Source organism: Pholis gunnellus, assembly GCF_910591455.1.
Source record: "Pholis gunnellus genome assembly, chromosome: 17".
Lineage (NCBI taxonomy): Eukaryota > Metazoa > Chordata > Actinopteri > Perciformes > Pholidae > Pholis > Pholis gunnellus.
The window spans coordinates 13,271,041-13,291,800 of NC_136544.1; the positions used below are offsets into that span (position 1 = coordinate 13,271,041).

The 20,760-nt window shown below is 44.5% G+C and overlaps 2 protein-coding genes across 2 annotated transcripts in view; one reads left to right on the forward strand and one right to left on the reverse strand.

The window, feature by feature from the left end:
- The window catches only part of prkcab (protein kinase C, alpha, b), a gene marked incomplete at both ends in the record, with an annotated part of 83,134 nt that extends 74,812 nt beyond the window's left edge, over positions 1-8,322 (reverse strand). The window contains 2 exons of the mRNA XM_079176850.1: positions 7,813-7,844; positions 8,156-8,322. Of these exons, the coding sequence (XP_079032976.1) occupies positions 7,813-7,844; positions 8,156-8,322 (199 nt within the window). The remainder of the gene's footprint in view (positions 1-7,812; positions 7,845-8,155) is intronic.
- A 1,250-nt stretch (positions 8,323-9,572) lies between these two features.
- Positions 9,573-20,760, forward strand: part of cep112 (centrosomal protein 112) — a gene marked incomplete at both ends in the record, with an annotated part of 83,293 nt that continues 72,105 nt past the window's right edge. The window contains 7 exons of the mRNA XM_079176849.1: positions 9,573-9,672; positions 9,837-10,027; positions 10,156-10,319; positions 14,630-14,714; positions 16,268-16,345; positions 19,313-19,360; positions 19,449-19,523. Of these exons, the coding sequence (XP_079032975.1) occupies positions 9,573-9,672; positions 9,837-10,027; positions 10,156-10,319; positions 14,630-14,714; positions 16,268-16,345; positions 19,313-19,360; positions 19,449-19,523 (741 nt within the window). The remainder of the gene's footprint in view (positions 9,673-9,836; positions 10,028-10,155; positions 10,320-14,629; positions 14,715-16,267; positions 16,346-19,312; positions 19,361-19,448; positions 19,524-20,760) is intronic.

Genomic DNA, 20,760 nt, shown 5'->3' on the forward strand with positions numbered 1-20,760 from the left:
CAGCACGGGCCGAAGCCCCAGCAGGAGAGGATGAAAGCGGCACGGGCTGGCGTCTTCCACGCGTTTTTTTAGACGAACCACGTGAAACGCCACCAAATGTTAACGGTAATGGCGCTGGATAATATTTACAGACAAGTTAATAGCGGGGCTGTGCAGCGAGCTCCGGTTCTTAAGTCACACATCATACACACACGGTATAGCATGCTTCAAAACTACTTCTACTCCTGCTTTCTGTTGTAATTTAAATATTCAAATGTGTTGTTTGTTGTAGGTTCACTTCTTTAACTTTACCTGAGGAAGACCATCTGTGGTTGAAATAATTCTAGTCATAGCTATCTTTTTGACTACTCTACACATCTAATATAACACCCTTCAGAGGAGCTAACATAACAAAATGGAAATGGCACACTTTGTTGCGTCAGTAGTGTTGAGGGTGAGAAGTGGAGAGAAAGAGCAGGGAGACAGAGAAGAGTAGAGGGCAACACTCAGTAGTAAAAAGGGACGTTTTGAAAGTGGAGCAGAGACGAGCAGAGGCAGAATTACACATAATTATCCCGGCCAGCTAAGCTTCCACTCTTGGTGTAATTAATGCCGTTCAGCTGGGAGAGGGTTTAAAATCGTTGATGTATTACAGAACGTTTCTCCACATTCAACAAGACTCTATTAATGAGCCCCGAGCACATACTTCTTAGACTCCACGATAAACTTGACAGCTTTCAAGAGATATCAAAATTAGGTTTGAAGTGAAACTTTTGACGTCAATCAAAATGATTTTTGAATATATTTTAGTCACCAACTTGATGTGAGAACTCTCAGATGTTTCGCTCTTACTGCACTGCATCTAATTCAAAATACATGACAGGGTTTCTCTGCTGAGAATATGAGCACGATTGACTTTTAATTCGTCCAGGTGCTCATCATTATGCTGGCTGCGAAATCTAATTTGCTTTTTTCGATTAACAATTGAACTACTGTTCTGATCGTTCAAGGCGTCAGATGTATTCAGAGTAACTTACATTTCTAGTATATTAGTTTTGGCCACTGATGAGTTCATAATAAACAACCTTTCACTTACTTTTAGCGAGTAAATAACGAAATAATGAGCCGCACCCTTTTAAATGAATGGATTCTCTAACTCATGCTATTGCCTACAAATGTAAAGAGAACACCCACAATGCTGAGCAGGAGATTAATATGTTTTAAAAAAAAGAAAAATCCATAATGAAGCAACAGGGCTTAGATCCGTTTCGTAAGATTTAATGAACCGTATCAAGGTCGTCTTAACGCACAAAGCCGAGTGGAGCAGGAGGACCCTTCACATGTCACCGGCGTCTCATGCTCGCCGTTGTGTAAGATGTTTATTGTCTGGGGCTCCCCATCAGGAGCTCTGGCTCTCATGTTCCGACACCCACGCGGTTCTGCTCCTTGATTGGTTAATGAGGGGCCACCGCTCCACTCTGAGCGGAGGAAGTGATTGGCTCTACACCTACGCCGCCGTCTATTCGGAGTCAGCCCTCGTCATGCTAACCGACACGTACACCCAACGCCCTCATCTGTGATGATAAGGATGATGATACAGATCTCATCGTTATCACTTGGGGAGAAGTAAACAGTCACTGGAAATGAGAGAGGGAGGCAATGTTGGCTGCATTTAGTATGCAAATATAGTTCAAACACAACAACAGATTAGGCTGGTTACAGTTATGGAGATGTGACTTAAGAAGAACCGCAAACAACATGGAGATGGTTCACGCCAACAGCGTAGTGAGCAAACCTCTGCCCTTCTGAAATGTCCCCGTTGTCGACAGAACATAAGATTGTGTTTTTGTATGTGCTGTCAATGGCTTCTGATTCATTTGTCTACTACACCCTCACTTCATTTAAGACACAGTGAAGTTATCTTCTACTCCCGTGTCCTTGTGTTCATTTCTCCATTGTCTGTTGGTTTATACCAAGAAAATATAAAAAAGAAAACACATGAAAATCTTTTCATCAATTAAAGGTTTTTCATTTTCATATCAAAAGCCTTCTCTTTCCCTGTAAAACAAAAGCATTTCTGATTATTCATCTAAAACTACAGACTCAAGAGTGATGTGGGGCGACTATTCCGATTTTGTTTACGTTACCAAACACAGCGTAGTTGTGCTCTAATTGGCTTATTTCATTGTCTTCCTGCCGGAGGCCTTCAGTCGTCTACAGCTCTGTGTTCGCTGAGCCAAACCCAATTACACACCAACATGTTCTGTTTCACTCAGAAAGACGTCATTTTACAAAAGATAATGATTTACCGTACATTTTACTGATTTAAAGTTGCTATAATCAATATTTTATATGAACAATATCAAATGACAATGGGTGAAAAAGGGGTCACTCTTAGGGATGAAGCTACAGAGAAATATCAGCTGAATCTGCAGATCTCTTTGGCTTTACAGAGCTGTGCAGCCATTTTCAGCTCATTGTTTCGCTGCCCGGCTGCAACTTCACTGTTTTGGTTCACTCTCTCAGCTGTTTGAAGAGAAAAATCTCTAAAAATCCACTGCACACTACCTGCTCAGCACCAAACAGCTGACATGGAACTGGCTGGGTAATGTAGTGGAGCATTTAGCAGCTAAAGACCAAAAACAGAGCTAAAAGAAAGAGAATATTGGAATTAAATTCATCAGGTGGCCAGAAACTCAACACGAATGACAATGTTGCTGCTGGATGTGAAAAAAAACAACTGTTCCACATCAATTTATGTCAATATTTTGTCCCCGATTGGCCGAACAAAGCAGTTACTACTAGCTGAAGTCTCTCTGATCTTCAGCATTTACGTCAATCTGTGCTCTTACTACTCAGATGTAACTTGGCCTCAGTTCTCAACCTTTTGTTTTTGTCATCTCCTAGACATAATACCCACCACCGTTTTCACGCTGCTCTCTTTCATCTGCTCCGAGTAGTCACACTGTTTTGCGTTATCTTTGCCAAAACTCTACAGCATGAAGCCAGGATGTGTAAAAGGCTTCTTTGACTTCATCATCTCATTGCACTCTCACACTTCCACCCATGCGATTGCAAATCCTCCCGTGTTTATTTAGTCTTGTACGTATGCGTTTTCGACTTCGCCTCCCTCCTCAGCTTCTTTCCACGCTCTCTACATTGTTACATCCTCTTCTACTTCCAACCGCCTCTCCCTCCTCCTCTCGCCTTCCTTGTGTCCAGACGTGGTGCTCTCCTCCCAGCAATGGCTTCTCAACTCTCCAGATGGCACAGTCCTTTCCACAGACGCTCAAATTCAAAAGGCTAGGGAGGAGGGGAAGGCAAGTGGGGGGGGGGGGCGGAGCATCCACAACGAGGACAAGGGATCTGACGCTGAAACTCACTCTCACACCACTTTGTCTGTGACATTTGGGGCAGGAATAGTTTTCCTGTGGGAATTAATAATGAATAAGTCAGACCTGAATTTTAATTACAACATCATTTTTCTTTCATATTTTTGTCATATTTTGATATGATTCAGCCTTTTTTTTCGCGTGTCATACTTTCTCAAGTCAAAAACCGAATTAAAATACAACTTGAAATTTTTTACACGTGGAGCTGCGAGTGTTGAGCGCCGATCCATCTGTCGGCTGTGCGTAAAAGCAACATAACAGCCAATAATTTATCTCTGCATCGTTTGATCTCAGTGAATACACTCGTCAAATCACTCTGGGGGATTCCTAACAAGAAGGGGGGGGGGGGGGGGGGGGGGGGGGGGGTTGTGGTCAGGTGAGTAATTCCCAGATTTGCCATTTGGTAAATTAAGAATTTTATTTAGTGGGTGCAAATGATACATTATTCACCCGTTTCTGCAATAGCAGTCTCTCTACGTCAAAGATTTCAATTCAAATGTGATTTCAAAATGTTCATGCCATTGTTGCTAAGGTTTGAAGTGGTGGTTAATGAGGCTTATACGTGGTTTTAAATCTTATAATATTAAAAATAAAATATAAAAGTATGATGAACAGACCTATCGCACTAGAAATTTGAAGTCCAGATTTGACATTTTGCTACAAGTGTTTCTTTTTTTGACTACACTCATGAGTCATGAATAAAAAAAAACCCCACAGCCAACACACAATGAAAGTGAGTGGGAATAAAGATGCACAGCGTGAGGGAGAAGAGGGAGGGCTGGTGACGTCCAGGTGGAGTGTATCATTGCATTGGGTGTGTAGGATATATATCTCAGCATGCCCATATGACCGGATGCATCGCTGTCGCAGATTCTCCACAGTGGACCACGTCACAGCCAATGCGAGCAAGCGCACCTCTACGATCTATATTAAATACACTAACCAATGTACTGGACAGTGAAATATAAGAAGGGATTATTGTACGGGTTCTTTATTATATTGTGGTGAGTCACATCTGGAAAGAAAGTAGGTTAATGGCAGTAAATAGTGAGGCTGCTGAACATCAAGCCATTATGATGTTGGCTATTAAGTGTTCCATTCATTGTAATGTCATTCTGTGACATACGCCACGGTGAACCGCACATCCCCTTTGTTGCCTTTAACAATAACAAGGTATACCAGGCACCAACCTGGGAGCAGCAAGGACTCTGTCCTCCACCCACTCAGAGATCCTTGAGCAGTGCTTTGGATGGCACTCTGTTTGTGTGTGGTGGAGGTGTGTGATCGCTGGAGAATAAACAAGAAAGCTGGTATCTGGCTTTTCAATGCAGGGCAGGGAGCTCCAGACAGCTCTTAATCTGCCCACGCCTAAGTGTAAGAAACAATAAACCGACACCAGGCATGCAGGGAAACGGATGCATGAAAGATCACAGGAGCCAGAGCTTTCCCACCTTTCTAATAACTCCTTATAGAAGCCAAAGGTTCTGCTGGTGAGCTGCACCTCAAACATGCAACACTGTCACCTTGAGCAGCGTGAATGTATGAAGCATTTTGTCTGGACATTCCTGCCTCAGAGAAGCAGTTCTTAAAAAGGTTCAGTTCTTGAGCTTCATGCATGGATAACGAGCTAAGTTTGCTTTCACAGAATGAAACATATGCCATGATTTACAGTCTCATAGTATCAGAATGAAACATATGCCATGATTTACAGTCTCATAGTATTACATATTTGAGATAGAAATCTGTCTTGCAGTTACATATATTCACATGCGGCTATATCCCTAACCTATAATTACAAAAGACACTATGCATCCACCCCATGAGGAAAAGAGAAATCCATACATCAAGGCCTCCAGGGATTAGCCCACTACATGGTTCTCAAAAAGCAACGCATTCCTTATGCACACTCTGCACACAAGAACAACATCCTGCCTACATCCAAGAACATGCATCTGTCAGCCTATACTCCCATGATGCATTCATGGTCAAGCTCCCCCGTCAGACAGTTCAGAGCCAGTCCTATTCCCATGTAAAAGACGCATGTGTCCATTGTGACATAGGGGAGACACTGAGAGTTAATTAAAGCAAACAGATCCTCTCACTGCAGCATCACTTTGTAACGTGACCCTGCAGGATGACACCAGTTGGCAACGGGAACGACACACATGCCAGTGAGTTTGGTTGTGTGTTTATCATCATGATAGTGCAGTCAGCACCAGGATTGATCATTTTGCTTCTACTCAGTATTTAGTAAGATTACCACCTTCTAGAGGCACAGCAGCTCTACAGACTGGGCCCTCCCAACGCTGATGATCAGGCCTTCTTCAATGTCTGGTAGTTTATACTTTAAGCTCAATGGCAGTAATCTTTGTCACATGCAAAGCTTGTGGAGTTGCTGTGCCATGCATCAATTAATGTTCTTGCACAAATGCAAAAGAGGGAGAACAATCAGAATGGTGTCTACTTTAATGAGAGATACACATCATATATATCATTTCCATTAACTTCATTTTCTCTATCCAATATTTCACATTTTATTTTACATTAATAGAACTCTTCCTAATGTTTTGCCCCTTTTGTCTCCCTCACTCCTCGCACTTTCCTTTGCCTTTCTCCCCTTTTGGCTGCCACAGTATCACATGTCTGGAGGGAAACGTTACACCAGCAAAAGATGGTGGCATCAGGGTGTTGATTTCAGGGAATGCGAGGCACCCTGACTCCATGTAAAAGCATTAAGCGAAAGTCTAGCCTTTTGACTGCAAGGTCAATTCAAAGAAAAGGTGTTCGGCGTTCTCCGAAATGAGCAAAATTAGAAAAAGATTTCAGCGTAACGAAGATGACTTTCAAGACAGTGTGTTGGATTGTCCAGCTGCCACACCTGTTAACGATTTGGCCGCTAATTGCTCTCTGAGCAGCTGCTGCTAATGTGCCTCGTTTAGTAGGAACAGTATACAAAAGAGACACAGAGGGATTGCCTAACAAGGCCAGGACTTACTCTCAAGGCTAGTTAGTCCCAGTGAGCAGCACGGCTCACGGCACAGCGTCTGAGGAGGACAGGGTGCTGCTTTCTGGCTAATAGCCATGGCTCTTGGACTGCTTCTGCTGTAAATTTAATTGACGTTGAGCATTTCTTTGCACTTTATTTGTTTCAATTACCTTTCACAGAGATTTTAATTGGATGTTTGTTGTTTACTGGCCTCCTGCAGGGTTTCCTGGATGTATTTGCTGTTTGACTGCAGTGCTAGATCACCAGCTATAATGGGTAAAGACTTTCTTCTTAATTATCACATTAGGCCTCAGCAATATCTAATGTGTTGTGTTTTTTTCCGATTCGGTCCCATCTCCAGAAGACCTGTCCGACACACAAGGTTCTGGTGTGATAGACAGACTTGTCAATGGTCGTTTAAGAGACTGGAGCCTGGAGAACCCTGACAGACTACTTATGTTTCCTTTAAACCGCAAGGACCAGCAGAATAAGCCAGCAAAGCCTCAGCCAGGCCCTATCCAGGCTAAATATCTATCAGAGGATGCTGGGCAGCTTTCAAATACTGCAGGACGGTATATCCAAGATAAATACATGAGCCCGGGATCTTCAACGTCCACTCCGAAGAAGAAGAGTTCATCCCCCAGTAACCCAGCGAATGTGGGAGCCCGGCCTGTCTATCCATCTGGGATGGGAGGACCCTTTTATTGGTTCTCTGGAGGAGTAGACCCTGACCTTAGTAAGGAGAACGACCAGGCACAAAAACCAGTTGTCGGCCCCCAAAAAGCAGTGGTTACCCAGAGAGTGAGTGAACCGATCCGTCCACGCCACCCTCCTCCTCCACAGAGCTATATTGTCCAGTCCAGAAACGGCTACCAGCGAGCCAGTTATCTCCACAGCAACTCCAGGTACTCTCCAGATGTTCCCCGTCCAATGCCTGCAAGCTCAACGTGGTCAGGGTAAAAAAAAAAAAAAAAAAACTGCTCCTGAAGGTGTGAAAAACCCTTAAAAGGTGTGTCCACAACTAAACCCAACTTAATCTTAACATTTCAAAGTAATTTTCAAGCAAATATTAACCCCTGCTTTCTTGTTTTGCAGCGTGAAGTGCCCTCTTAATAAGAAAACGAATAATAAAAACTTTGGAAACTTACTTTATAGACTTCCATGTGTCCTTGATCTGCAACCTATATACAGTATTTGCTCATGTAACAACTTGCTAATGCTGAAATTGAGGTTTTAGAGTGAATATATTTAAAAAGAAAGAATTGGATGTTTGAGTGAGATGGTAAACTGCTTTATGATAAAGCATATATCCAGCTGTGGATGTGTGGCGCTTGGCTTCTGTAACTTGGTATAAACTGACACATGGCGATGTCGTGCTGCTCTATAGTGTCTACACGATCAGTGTGACACTCCCATTAACAAATGCACCAATACACACACATGCAAGTGGTTTACCTTGGCATTGAAATCCTTGTTTCCCAAATCCCCTGCAACACAAACGACACAATTAGGGTGGTTGGCAATATGAAAATTAAAATTTCAGGAACTGTTTAAAATGACAAGTAAATCTTGCTTTCTTTAACAAATTAGCTTAAAGCTCTAGAAATGGCAAAACGCTCAATTTCTGTGACTAGTATCTGTAAACTCTTTTACATTTAGGCTTTCAATGGGAAGATAAAGTTGCTGGGGGAAAAAACCGCAAGCTTTGCTAAAATTGCTCTTATCTATGAAGAGAATCTGCATCAAAGGTGAGTGACAGGCTGTCTGCATTAGACAGGTGTGCACTGGGGATGCTTACCATATGAAGTCTGTACAGTGGCTGCAGAACGTCGGCTGCTTGAAAAATCTCGCAGTAAATTTGTGGTTCTTCACTTCGTGCACATTCTTCTGCCGCAAAGCACCTTTGCGGGCGAATCGGTTCCCAACCCCAGCCGAGTCGTTATAATGTAAAAGATGGTCAGCCATAATGGGGGACTAACGACAACAAAAACTACACAGCCACAACTTGGTGTTCCTGTGGGGTCCTCGTCTCTTTGTCACGGCTCTGTCTCTGCTGGAGGAGCTCCTGACGGACCGCACGCCTCCCCTCTGCGTGGACCACAGCTGAGCGCTTCTTTTTCATTCAAAAAGTGACGTCGGTGAAGTCCGCCTTCACGTGCTGTGGGAATATTTCGCTCCAATTTCAGCGCGCAATTAACCTCGCGGTAGAGTTTATATAACTTTTGGGTTACCTAAACACATGACGCTTACTTCCTCTGCTGTTCTCTGTGCACCAGATGAGGGTATTTTGTTAAATATATGGTCTGTGTGAAATATATATGTATATATATTAAATTTTGATGAGGAATGAACCAAGACGACATGTCCCTCCGTTACTGACCATCCCACACACTCAGGGTGTTGTGCACCATCGTGTGGACTTAAAGTTGCATTGCAGTTTTTGACTAAGCTGAGAATCATGTCACACTATCTCAGATATTCCACCTTATTTGTCTACATTAAATGCTCCTGAAAATGTAGTCTATTTCTTAGTTTAAAGCTTATATAAAGTATTAGTAAAAACAGAGTGTAGACTGTATTCTAATTAGATATATTAGATATATTGCTTTAAAGCAAACTGGGAAGTTAATTTAAATGTATATATAATATATATATACATATATTATATATATTTCAAAAATACAAATCAAACAGTGAAATTGTAAAAAGGATGCACAGTTCCTATGGCAACTGTGAGACGCCGCTGCGTCTCCTCGGAAACCGGATGTGTCGTAAAGTGAGGACGCTGAGGTTTTGAACCGTTTTGAGCGGCCAAATCAGTGCTCAAAGTAAGTCGCTTTTTAGACGTTATTCTGCTTTTACGTTAACAGCAAACTCCTCTAAGCGTGTCGTCTGTTTGTTTGTGGAAGTCTGTGAAATAATAATGCCACCCCGCGAGCGCTTTACAGGTCTGCTTTAGCTCGTTTGCTAATGTCTGAAGTAATGTTAACCATCGCTAGTTAGCTAGTTTGTGAACAGTGTAGTTGTCAGATTGTTACCATGTCATGTTGTGCTGACATCACGTGACACGATGTTTACCCTGCCTGTTTGTTATAACTAGCTAGATGTCCACTCTTTTGCAACTTTGTGTAGCTATAGCTAACAAAGGCAACGCTAACCAATAGAGTGACTTCTTATGTACCGTTGGATTAATGTATTCATCTCCTCAGGACACCATGAGCAGACACGAGGACTTGTGGGACAGGCTGGACACTGAGTTTGACCATTTCCTGCTGGACATGAAGCCATATGTCCTGAAACACCCCAACAAGACAGGTGAGAGAATCATCTCTGTTTACTTCACTAAACATGGTCTAACATCACACTTTTAGTTGCTGGCTCTGGAAAGTCGCTGACAAGATAATACATACAGACTTATTCTCTCTCTCTCTCTCTCTCTCTCTCTCTCTCTCTCTCTCTCTCTCTTCCGTTGACTCCAGAGCGCCAGCGGTGTGCAGTATGGATAAAGAAGCTGTGTGACCCGGCTGCGTGCGGTTCAGGTGCGATGGGTCGTAAGAACCGCAACATGCACGCCCGTTTGCTCCTTTACATGCTCAAAAGAGGGGTCCTTGAGAGGCCGTTCACCGGCAAACCAGAGCCGGGCAGCCTCAAGACGCTCCCTACCTACATGGTAGGAACGACTGCTTCATTCAATCATAAACATTCATATTGCCATCTAGTAGTGACCATGCACCGCCTTCATTTGTAGAACAATGAACCAAATCTTTATCTCCGGTCTGTGAATTTTCATTTTTTCAGTCAATCTACTTCGATGAACCGCTGAGTGGTCGTTCCGCGGAGCACAGCCATGCGGGTCTGCCTGAATGGGTGACGGGAGAGCTGGGCAGCTACACTGATGACAGTCTAGCTTCCAGTCTGCTTAAGGACATAGCCAGTTCCACACCTGTCGCAGCTCACCACAGGTACTATTCCACTGCACACTACCTCACTTAAGTAGATACATGGCCTGGTGCGTGTTATGTGTGAACAGCAAGCTGACTAAGAGCCTAAATTTATGGTACAATGAATGAACTACACTGCAGCCTGGAGTCCCCTTCTAACAGCAAGAAGCACGACTCATATAAATGTATTAGCTGTCAGTTATATCGTTGTATTAGCAATATAACTTTCCTAAGCGGAACATATTCTCATTTATTCCCTGGAAGAATTCACAGTGGCTGGTGGTCAAAATGGCGGCGAGGGGTCCTGGAATGCATCACATTTTACATATGAGCATTCAGCTATAGTTTTATGTGTCTGCACAAACAGACTTTTAACAGCGTAAAATCATTTTTTTATATATATATATATATATATATATATATATCTCGAGGATGCTAAATAACTAAATAACTCATAAGATATTTATCCAAGCACGCTGTGTTGATGTTATGTTATCAGACTCAAATTGAACTTGGCTGTGAAGCTGGATGCATGCATTTTTTCGTGACTGATCGTCCATCGTAGTTGCTCAGCAGCACCACAGACGTTGCCAACTCCTTGCGTCAGTCTGCTCGAGCTGTCCACTCTGACTTTTCTAAAGAGATGCACCTCAAAACAGCACGAGAGGACGAGGAACCTCTTGTATTCTCGACCCATCTTTCTGTTATTCTCCTTTTTTTACACTCTCCCAGTTGTTGAACCTGAGGTCCAACCCCCACAGAGCAGAGGGAAGAAAAGGGGCTCGGTAGCTCATTAGCTTGTTTCCTAAACTGTTGGATTTCCATTTGTAAAACAGAAATGTATGTATTCCGGATTTAGAAACGTGCCGCTTGATTAGAAGTAGTTGTCTGAACACCTGCACAAAAAGTCATGTGAAAGCATTTAATCATGTTAACACACCCGTGTGAACTCTTTCAACACGCCTCCCTAAATCATCCCAGTTTCGCTCAGGGATGTTTCCTCTGACTGCAGGCGGTTGAGGCGCTTGACAAAGTGATGTTAGTAATGGCTCAGGGTTTGGTTTTTTTTTCATTCCAATTAACAAGGAAAAGGCAAATCAGAGCCCAGTGGCTTGATATGCTCATTAGCATAATAAAAAGAGAGCAGTGTAAGTGTAGTAAAGAGCTTAATATCCACCAGGGCACAGGCCCTCTGCTGCCATGTGTAATTCATATTTGTGTGAATATGTGTCATTATTAGGACTTATTATCTAGCCCGTGTCCCACCAGCACAGCATATTTCAATTCCGTTAGGAGTGATAGTGACACAGGCCGTTGTTCCCTCTGCTGTGGAAGGCTGTGGAGAGAGAGAGGTGTTGTGGGGAGCAGACGGCTGAGAACCGTATTTTCTGATTGCGATGAGACCATGAAAGACACTCAGATCACAGGCTAGCGTCCTGATGGAGAAAATTAGCCGGACCAAGAGTCCTTTTATGTGTCTCTCTCATTTATATAAGATTAAATGGAGGGAACTCGTGCGACTCCCCTATGATGTGGCAACGTTTGATCTCCGTCTCACTCGCCATTAGTCAGGTGATGGGCAGGGCTTCTTTTAGCTCGTGAAACGCTTTAATTCAAGTTCCAAGATCTAAAGGCAAAGTCGGGACGATCTACTGATGTTATGAGATGTTTCACACAGGAGTGGCTGTGCTGTAATGTGTGTGTGTGTGTGTGTGTGTGTTCTTTAACAGATACATCATCTACAGTAACCTCATTAGTGCCAAATGCCCTGAGCGAATTCCACCATGCGTTTCGACTATCGCCTCGCTGTTCCTAATTTTGCCACAAGATGGAGCCGCTGCTTTGTCTGTAGCAGTCATTCAGACAGAGGAATGCTGCGGGAAAACAAATGCAGTCAGCGAGGGTAAAGAGATCACACGAAACAGCTTTGGTGATTAGCCAACATGTCCTTTCCATCTTCTTATGTCAGAGGATGATGAAGACTTAAGGGAGGAAATGGTTTCTCTTTTAGGCCTTTTTTTTCCTCTTCTTGTTTTCCTCTTATCTCTTCCTCTGACTTCTGCATTCTATGTGTGTGCTTTTCATGCACATGTGAAATCTTTTACCTCCCTTCTCCCTCTTCTCCCCTTTTCTCTTGGTAAGTACGACAACAACATTGTCCTTGCAGTGGCAGTAGTCGGCCATTGGTGCCAGGCCGTCGTGTCTCCACTGATATTGCCTCCAGGTGGTTTTGGGTCGTGGTGGAGGGAGTGCGGAGGCTGAGAGATGTTTGTGTCCCGGGGTCAGACGGCCTTCCTGAGGCTGAGACCCGGGCCCACTGGCTCTACACCTGGAGGTCAGGGTGGGGTATGGATGTCAGGCTGCTTTAATCAGCCAAGCTGCAGCTTCTGAGGCTCTACATGGTGTTCTCATTTTCTTCTGTGTGTGTGTGTGTGTGTGTGTGTGTAGCTCTGGCCTGACTTGCCACTGCTTTGATCTCTGGGCCTCAGACTCCAGACACATCTGATTCAATTATCCTCATCCACCTGTTGACTTAGAGGCCCAAGATTGCAAAGCTTATCCAAGTTTCATGGCTGCTTGTGTGTGTGCGTGCATGCGTGCGTGCGCGCGCGTGTGCGTGTGTGTGCGTGTGTGTGTGTGTGCATGCACAGACAAACCAGTATGTGCGAGAGAAGGAGTGAAAGACTTCACAAAAGCTAAAGTCAGAAGGGTTTTATTTGAAATTCTTTATCATAATTAATTATAAATTAGACATACAATATTAAATCCCTCACAGTATTGTTTTGGTCTTTGATAGTGATCGTTTTCTCTTTTTAATTTGAGTTATTTGAGCACATCTCTCCCTCAGAGGCACTGTATGTATACCTCAGTTATTGCTGCCGTCCCATCGTAACTGTCCATCAGGACACATGGCACGTCACTGAGAGACTTCCTGGTGTGTGAATGGACATCACACCGCCCAATGTCATCAACTGTAGAATGTAATTATGACATAATAGTATACGGCTCCAGAACGCTGTGCAGCGTCAAGAGTGGATATTGTAATTATTCAATTCTTAAATGAATTAATCATAAAAAAAAAGAAACTTGGCTCAGAAAGAATCTGACTCTCACTGAGGCTCCCCCTGAGCATTTCAAACTAGTATCTAGGGTCGGACCTGAAATCCTTATTTATGTGCTCATAACTGCCCAGAATCTTATCTCCTATCTTATTTACCACCAATCACTTTGACATGGTCTCTTACAGTAAATGTTTTATTATGTAAGAAAAGGTTTAGTTTAGCTTTCATCAATTCATCATTGAGATCAAGAGAGAATCGCAAAATGACAATTCAGTTACCAAAATATTATACCAAGCAATTTATTACAACATATCACTATCCACACAGCCGAATATGGCTTTAAACAATACCTAACTATTAGTTTATAAAGAGCAACACATTTCAGGTACATGGCACGGTTTTAGCCAGCCTTCCACTCTTTACTCTAAGGCGTGTTCCCTAAATTGAGGGATTTGAGGTTTAAGACACGAATAACAAACACTGTTTGCACAGATATCCCTCCTGCTCTATATTCAGCAGTCTTTCCAGAAACCTCACAGCCACGGTGCTTTTCCTCCACGAGATATCACTGCCTGTGACAAATGAGGTTCAAAATTCTAACTTCCACAATCCTAAAAACGATTACACGGGAGGAAAAAACGAGCGCCCATAGGCTCCATGACGAGTGTGAAACAGGGCCCTCTAGAACGCAACTCGATGCCTCTATTAGATGACAGCGTGTGTTTTTTTCTTCTTCTTCATTGTTGTCCTACATCCTTCCGTCTCCTTTCCCATCTTCATTCAATTAGCATTAGTGGGCCATTAGTGTCTCATGTGCCTGCGCCTAATGAGATAGTGAGCTCAGTTATGCCTTTTGTGAGTGTGTGTGTGAGAAAGAGCATAGTAATAATGAGAAGTGTGTCCGTTTTGTGTGCCAATGAATATAATCAGTTTCCCTGTTAAGCTGCGTGATGGACCAGAGAATGATGAGACAGTGATTGAGGTGTATGATTTATAAAAGGATTTTACAAGCCGTAGACCGGTGCCCCGCGGGGCCGTCCGTGGAAACAAAGTGATGTACGGCAGAGACGTTTATTGTTCGGATGGGATGAAATGCAGACCACAAACCATTGCAACCAATGCCAGATGTTGATCTGTGTAAATAGCGAGGCTGGCTGCCTACGCAAGCACATTCATATGCAAACAGAGGGACAAAAGCAGACACACACACACACACACACGTTGTACTGTAGGGTAACCTCTCACACGTTTCTTTCTTTTCTCTTCCAGGAGAGTACTGTTTGAGGAAAGGTCTCCATCACGACCGGCGTCCTGCAGTCCGCTCAAACAGTCCCCCAAACATGACGCCAGGACGGTTGGTTCATCACCGTGTTTCAGACCGTCAACCACTTCCCTGCCATACTGGTCTTAAAGGGACAGTGCACCTCAAAATCCAAAATGCATTGTGTTTCAAAGAGAACATTTCATTTCACAAACCTTTTTAATTCCGTCATTTCCATGACAGGTAAGAGGAGAAATCTGTAGGTTTGATTTTGGGGTGAACTGTCCCTTTACACATTTAAATATTACCACCAAACCCGCCGGTGCCAAAACAAATAGTGGCCACAATGTTTTGCTTTCTTCTTTTTTAATGTCGACCAATTTGGAAATTCTTGAACTCATTTCCCCATGAAGCCAGAGGAATTTCCCTGAACTAAGTTTCTGGTTCAAGCAGCAGAAATGCAGCTACTAGTGGTGATCACAACACATTTGACAGTAACATACACTCTTCTTTGGGGGGGTTTGTGGTGCTTAATTACATTATGTCATACTGAGAGGTGTTTCTGTTATTCTGTTTTCTGTTCTAACTTTGGGAGAAAATAGTTTCTTCACGTCGGACTGCGAAGCTGATTTAGAAATGTGTTTTTCGGGGCTTTTATTGTGTCATCAAACCGCCACAAATCAACCGAACACGTTCACGGTAAAAGACAGATGTGCAGTTCATTTGCACAACTGCTCGTACATCATGAGGCCGTTCGTGCTTATCAGTGTTCAACACAATGCGTTGGAAGTCCTGGTTCGATACGCGGCCGGTGACACTTTGAACAGCCAGCGACCCAGCGTGCTCGGCATTCCTAGATATTGAAATGAAACGTTTACTCTGTTTGTTCGAGGGTGAGGCTCTGGGACCGTAATGCCTTTTTAATCAGAAGGCGGGGGCATTTAATCTGGAGCTATTCATTCAGCGATTTCTCTGTCAGTGCAGTTCCGCTGAGGTCCGCCCAAGGTCCACACTCCGCCAGATCCTAATCAAATCAAACAACATCTCTCCTTTCCCTATCGCTCCCTCAACTTTATTAGATATTTCCCCCCCCCCCCCATTTCAACCTTGCCGCCCCGACTTGGACTTGAGTAAACTGAGGGGTTCTGTTGTATCAACAGAACCCCTGGAAGCATTGGAATTACTCTGTATAAAGCAAATCCGGAGGCCTCGTTGTAACAAAAGGCTGGGGAAAACAAGGATGACAGGCGCTTAAGCTGCGTGTGCCCCTCTTGTGGAATTTACTGCATGACGGAAATGATGTGGAACTGCCAAACATCTGGAGCGCTGTATGTGAGAGGGGAGGAGAGCGAAGGGTGGAGGAGATGGAGATAACGAGGGAGTAGAAAGCTGTTAGTGCAGGAGGAGAACACATGTGGGTGTACTGTATATCTGTAAAAAAAAAGAAAAAGCAAAACGTTTTGTTGTTGCCAAAAGAGGAATTATGTTGTGTCAAAAATGATAACCTCCATCACTGTCTGCCGTTTGCTCCCTAAGGCCAAAACTTCCGATCAGAGAAATCGTTTAAATTCCCTCCTCTAATTTATAACTTCATTTCCATTTTTAGTTTCTGCTGTTTACACGCTCTCGCACTCTTTTATCCTCAGGTGGATGTGGGGCTGAAGGCGGATATGTCTCCCGGTGACAGTGACCTGGAGGCTCGTCTCAACAGCTGGAACCTGGGGGTGAGTCCGGAGGCATGCCTTGAGCTTCTCGGTTTACATGCAGCTGTCATTACGCTGCAGCTCATCCACAGTTACAGTGACTCTGATCGCTTGAGCTCACGAGGTACACAATATATCAATAGGGCCATGATGCTGAGCTGTGTTGCCTGCACGAAGCCAAACAAAAGGGGGTAAAAGCCACTTCACCTATGTCCTCTTGAAACCACTTCCTTTAGGCAGCTCCTTGCTATTGTAGGACGTGAGGGTCCTACAGAAGGGTTGTGTAAACTTGAGTATCTGAAGACGAGTGCGCCGCTCTTATCTGCTCAGGCTGGAGTGCACCAGGCCAGGGCTTGATAAGCACTCTGCCCTCATGTCTTTTATTCCCTTTTTTGTTCCCTATCTCCTCACCAGCATGACCTTCACTCGCTCTTTTTTTCTTCTTCTCCTTGTCGCCTCTGTCCTCTCCTCCCCGCGTTACTCACGCAGATGTTTTCCACAGCACAGCCCCTCTCTCTCTCTTTTTCCTTCTCTTTCTCTTAAATCGTTCCTCTCTGTTCTGCTATCTTTCTATGTCTCTCTCTCTCTCTCTCTCTCTCTCTGGCCCTTCTGTCCGTCCGTCTACCTCTCCCCGCCCCTCGCTTTTCAATTCTCGGGTAATCTGAGGTATCTATCAGCAGACGTGAAGCCGTGCACTGCCCCGCTCTGCACTCGTCTGTGTTGAGACGCTGATAAGAAGCATTGCCTGGCAACGCTCCCCCAAGCCTGCATCTTTCAAATCAACAGATGTTCTTTCACACACACACACACACACACACACACACACACACACACACACACACACACACACACACACACACACACACACACCAACCCTCTTCAAGTTTACAGAAGTTTTATAGATGCACTGCTTCAAAGTGCCCGGCTCCGACGAAATTTGAGCACAACCGAGCGTCACTCTATCAAGAACATCTTTAGCTGTGCTTTAGATCTTCTGAAGCGGTCCATGCCGGTTTGTTCATTTCACCACTAATGTAACAACGTCTGTGTAGTCCGCATGCTGGCCATGCTGGACGGTAGACAGCAGATTGCTTCAGGCTCAGACAGGAGCTCCAGCCACTATGGAGGCTTGTTAAGAGTTGTATCTCTTAATAGCACTTGGCTTACTTTTTTCCCCATCCAGAACTCAACGGTATTCCCCCGCCCCCATGCCACTTTGGGGCGTCCATTGTCTGCGGTTGAATGGGTGTGCTGACGGCTCGCTCGACGCTCGTCCGAAAACGAGGAAGCCATCAATCACCCGCGTGTTTGTTTGGATGGAGAGCCGGTGCCTTGTGATGTGGCGCGTTCCTCTTCTGCGTCCGTCCAAACATGTGCACACAGGAGCGTGTGTGTGTGTGTGTGTGTGTGTGTGTGTGTGTGTGTGTGTGTGTGTGTGTGTGTGTGTGTGTGTGTGTGTGCGTGCACACACGGGCGCATACGTACAACCAAATCCAAGTTTAGTATCACTCTGCTGTGCCAGCATTACACCACAGCATTTAGTCTACATGGCTCCCTTGCCCTGTGGGCCGTGCTCAATCAAATCTGATGACTGGCTGTCTGTGGGTATAAAAATAAATCACATTCTTGTTTTCTGCCTGGGCTCTAGTTTAGAGGGATATTGATTGATTCATCACTTGGTAAATGTTTTTTTTTGCCAGTGCCAAATTTAAAAAGCAATTCATCACACGTTGTGGCACTGTTGCTGCTGCTCTGCACTGATGTTGACTGGTCTGGTCTCGTGCGTGCGTGCGTGTGTGTGTGTGTGTGTGTGTGTGCACTGTGCACGTGTTACAGTTTGCGGTAAATCTGATTGTAGTCAAGCCGGATGTCTCCTTTTGTGGAGAGCTTATCGTATGTCAACTAACAAAATGCCTGACCTGTTTTTACCTGCATCACGACTAAGTCGGGAGGCAGAAGCCGCTTTTCATCTGTTCTCTCTGTCGCCGGCTCGCCCTGAAGCAACAGTTTGCGACTTCATCCTCGTACAGTAGCTGTAACCGTTTCAGTGCCACACTCTGAGGTTTGTTTTTAGGTTCCGTTCATCCTGGATCGGCTTTGTGTGGGTTGTGCCACCTCGCAACATTAAATCCTTTTTCATTCAACCGCAGCTGAATAAGTCCCGCTCAACCCTCCTCCTCCTCCTTCCCCATCCCCATGTTAAAGAGATTTGCAACAGAAGTGTTTACTGTGCGTCGACGCTGTCATCTCCAAACGTCACTGCTTTTGAAAGGCCACGATCTTGCCGCTAGTTAGCAGCCCCCCCCCCCCCTCCCAATAGACAGCCTCGGTGCTTGAGAGGGGAAACGCTGTGTGATGGTGTGAGTTCACAAGGAAAATAATGGGGTCATAAACAAATGTGGAATAGTGGTAGGAAAATAGCAAGTTGTCAAGACGGAGGTGTTTTTGTAGTTTGTTTCACAGTCAGTGAGCTGTGTTGATGTAATGCTGTGGAGTCATTTGGAGTGTGACCCCTTTGTGATCAGGTTAGCAGCTCACCCCCCCACCATCTCTTGTGTTCCATATTATAATCAAAGGACATGCCGTGTCAGTGTTTGGCAAGAATGTAAACACATTTGTCTCCGAGTGACGGTAAACGCACCGGGGATAGCTCACAGATTAGTGGGACAGAGTGTTGACAAAAGGGCCGTGTTGGGACGGCAAAGACGGGCTGAGAGCGGAAACCCCAGCCGGCCACACACACACACACGCACACGCACACGCACACACACACACAATGCCTTGAAGTCGCCCGACGCGTTCTGTCTTTCTAAACAGACGGGAGTCGACGGAAGAGACTCCGGCCGCAGCACCGAGCTTGTGATGTGTTCCCCGCGTTGTTTATGACAAACTAAGGGCGGAGGTTGCATTCTGGTCGTGGTGGTGAGGCTTTGTGAGGAGAAGAAGCAGACAAAGGGACGTCTAAAGTTCTTCTGTTTACTCTTTCAGATTGAAAACCCCAGGTATTTGCGAGAGAACCCCGTTCCCTTCTCTCCGGTAACTTTTCTCTCTTTTTTTTTTTTATTATTACGTATACAAAAAAAGTCACCTCATCACCTAATCTCCCTCCTCTTTATCTCTGTAGATGTTCAAGCCGAGTTTCGGGAGGAACAGCACCCTATTGGACGATCAGGGCCCACAGCTTTCACACAGCACGGAGGTGTACGCCTCAGTAAGAGCCCTTAGCAAACCCCCCAAAAAACACACTACCGGAAAGCTTCTGTGTGTGATGAACATCAGAACTCTTTAATGCTTCTCTTTTCTACATCCAAAGGAAAGAAAATGTTCATTCCAATGAGCCTAAACTCTCGCTCCTCACAGTTCAGTACGCTCAGCGTTTGTATAGAAGCAAGTGTTGAACACACACAGGAGTCAAAGCTCTCTTGACTGCTTTGTGGCCCCTTACAGCCGTTCACATCCAGCTCTGCGCGTAGTTTGTATTGTTGAAATGGCCACGGCCAGCGTTCCTCTTAGAAGACAAAAATAATGCCGGCTCCCAGTGATGACAGTTTTTTTTCCTTATGTGGATTTAAGCTGAAAATCCCATTCTGTAAGCACGCTTACACACACACACACCCCCACCCCCCCATCGGCCTTTACCCGCACTGTTAAATATAAAACCGAGCATGACTTGGCTGTAAGAGCCGTGGCTTTTCATGTCTGCTTGGGGAAAGCGCTCCAGTCAGCTAGCTGGGCTTCACTGGGGGAGAAAGGGCAGAGAGAAAGGATACCAGACGTGATGGACAACAAGGGTGTTGCTTATTGACTTTGTCATTCACATGCATAGACACACACACACACACACACACACACACACACACTCATCGGTACACATCCACCCATGTCGGCCGGTCTACCTGTGGTTTGATATTGAGTGTAGCGGCACCAATACGAAAACATTAAAGCCACGTCCCATGCTGTTTGATCCTGCCTCAGACTGGCTGACCGGCTACACACAGCTGTGTGTGGTGGGAATATGAATTTATCACCTCTCAGAAGACCGTGTTTATCCTCCACACCAACTTTACTTTGATACACACAGAGTTCCCAGTTTATTAGTTACTCCAGTACAAACTACAGTATCCAATTCAACAGCTCTGCAATAAATTATATGAAGATTATAATGTTCAGATTATGTTTATACTGAGGCGGAGGCTGTTGGTTCAACTCTATGGTCATTTTTGTGGCTGTAGTTCTTGATTTAATTCATTATTTTAGAGAATTAAGAATAGTTTGTCCCGCTCTTGTATGTATGGTAGACTAAATAGCGTTCAGATTCAGTTTGTATGGATGTGGCCACTGAATTATAGCGTTAGGAGAGAGAGGAAACTGAACGTTTCCACTGAGGCCAGAATGCTCTCAATATGGGAACCAGTTCAGGAAAGTCACGGAGAAGC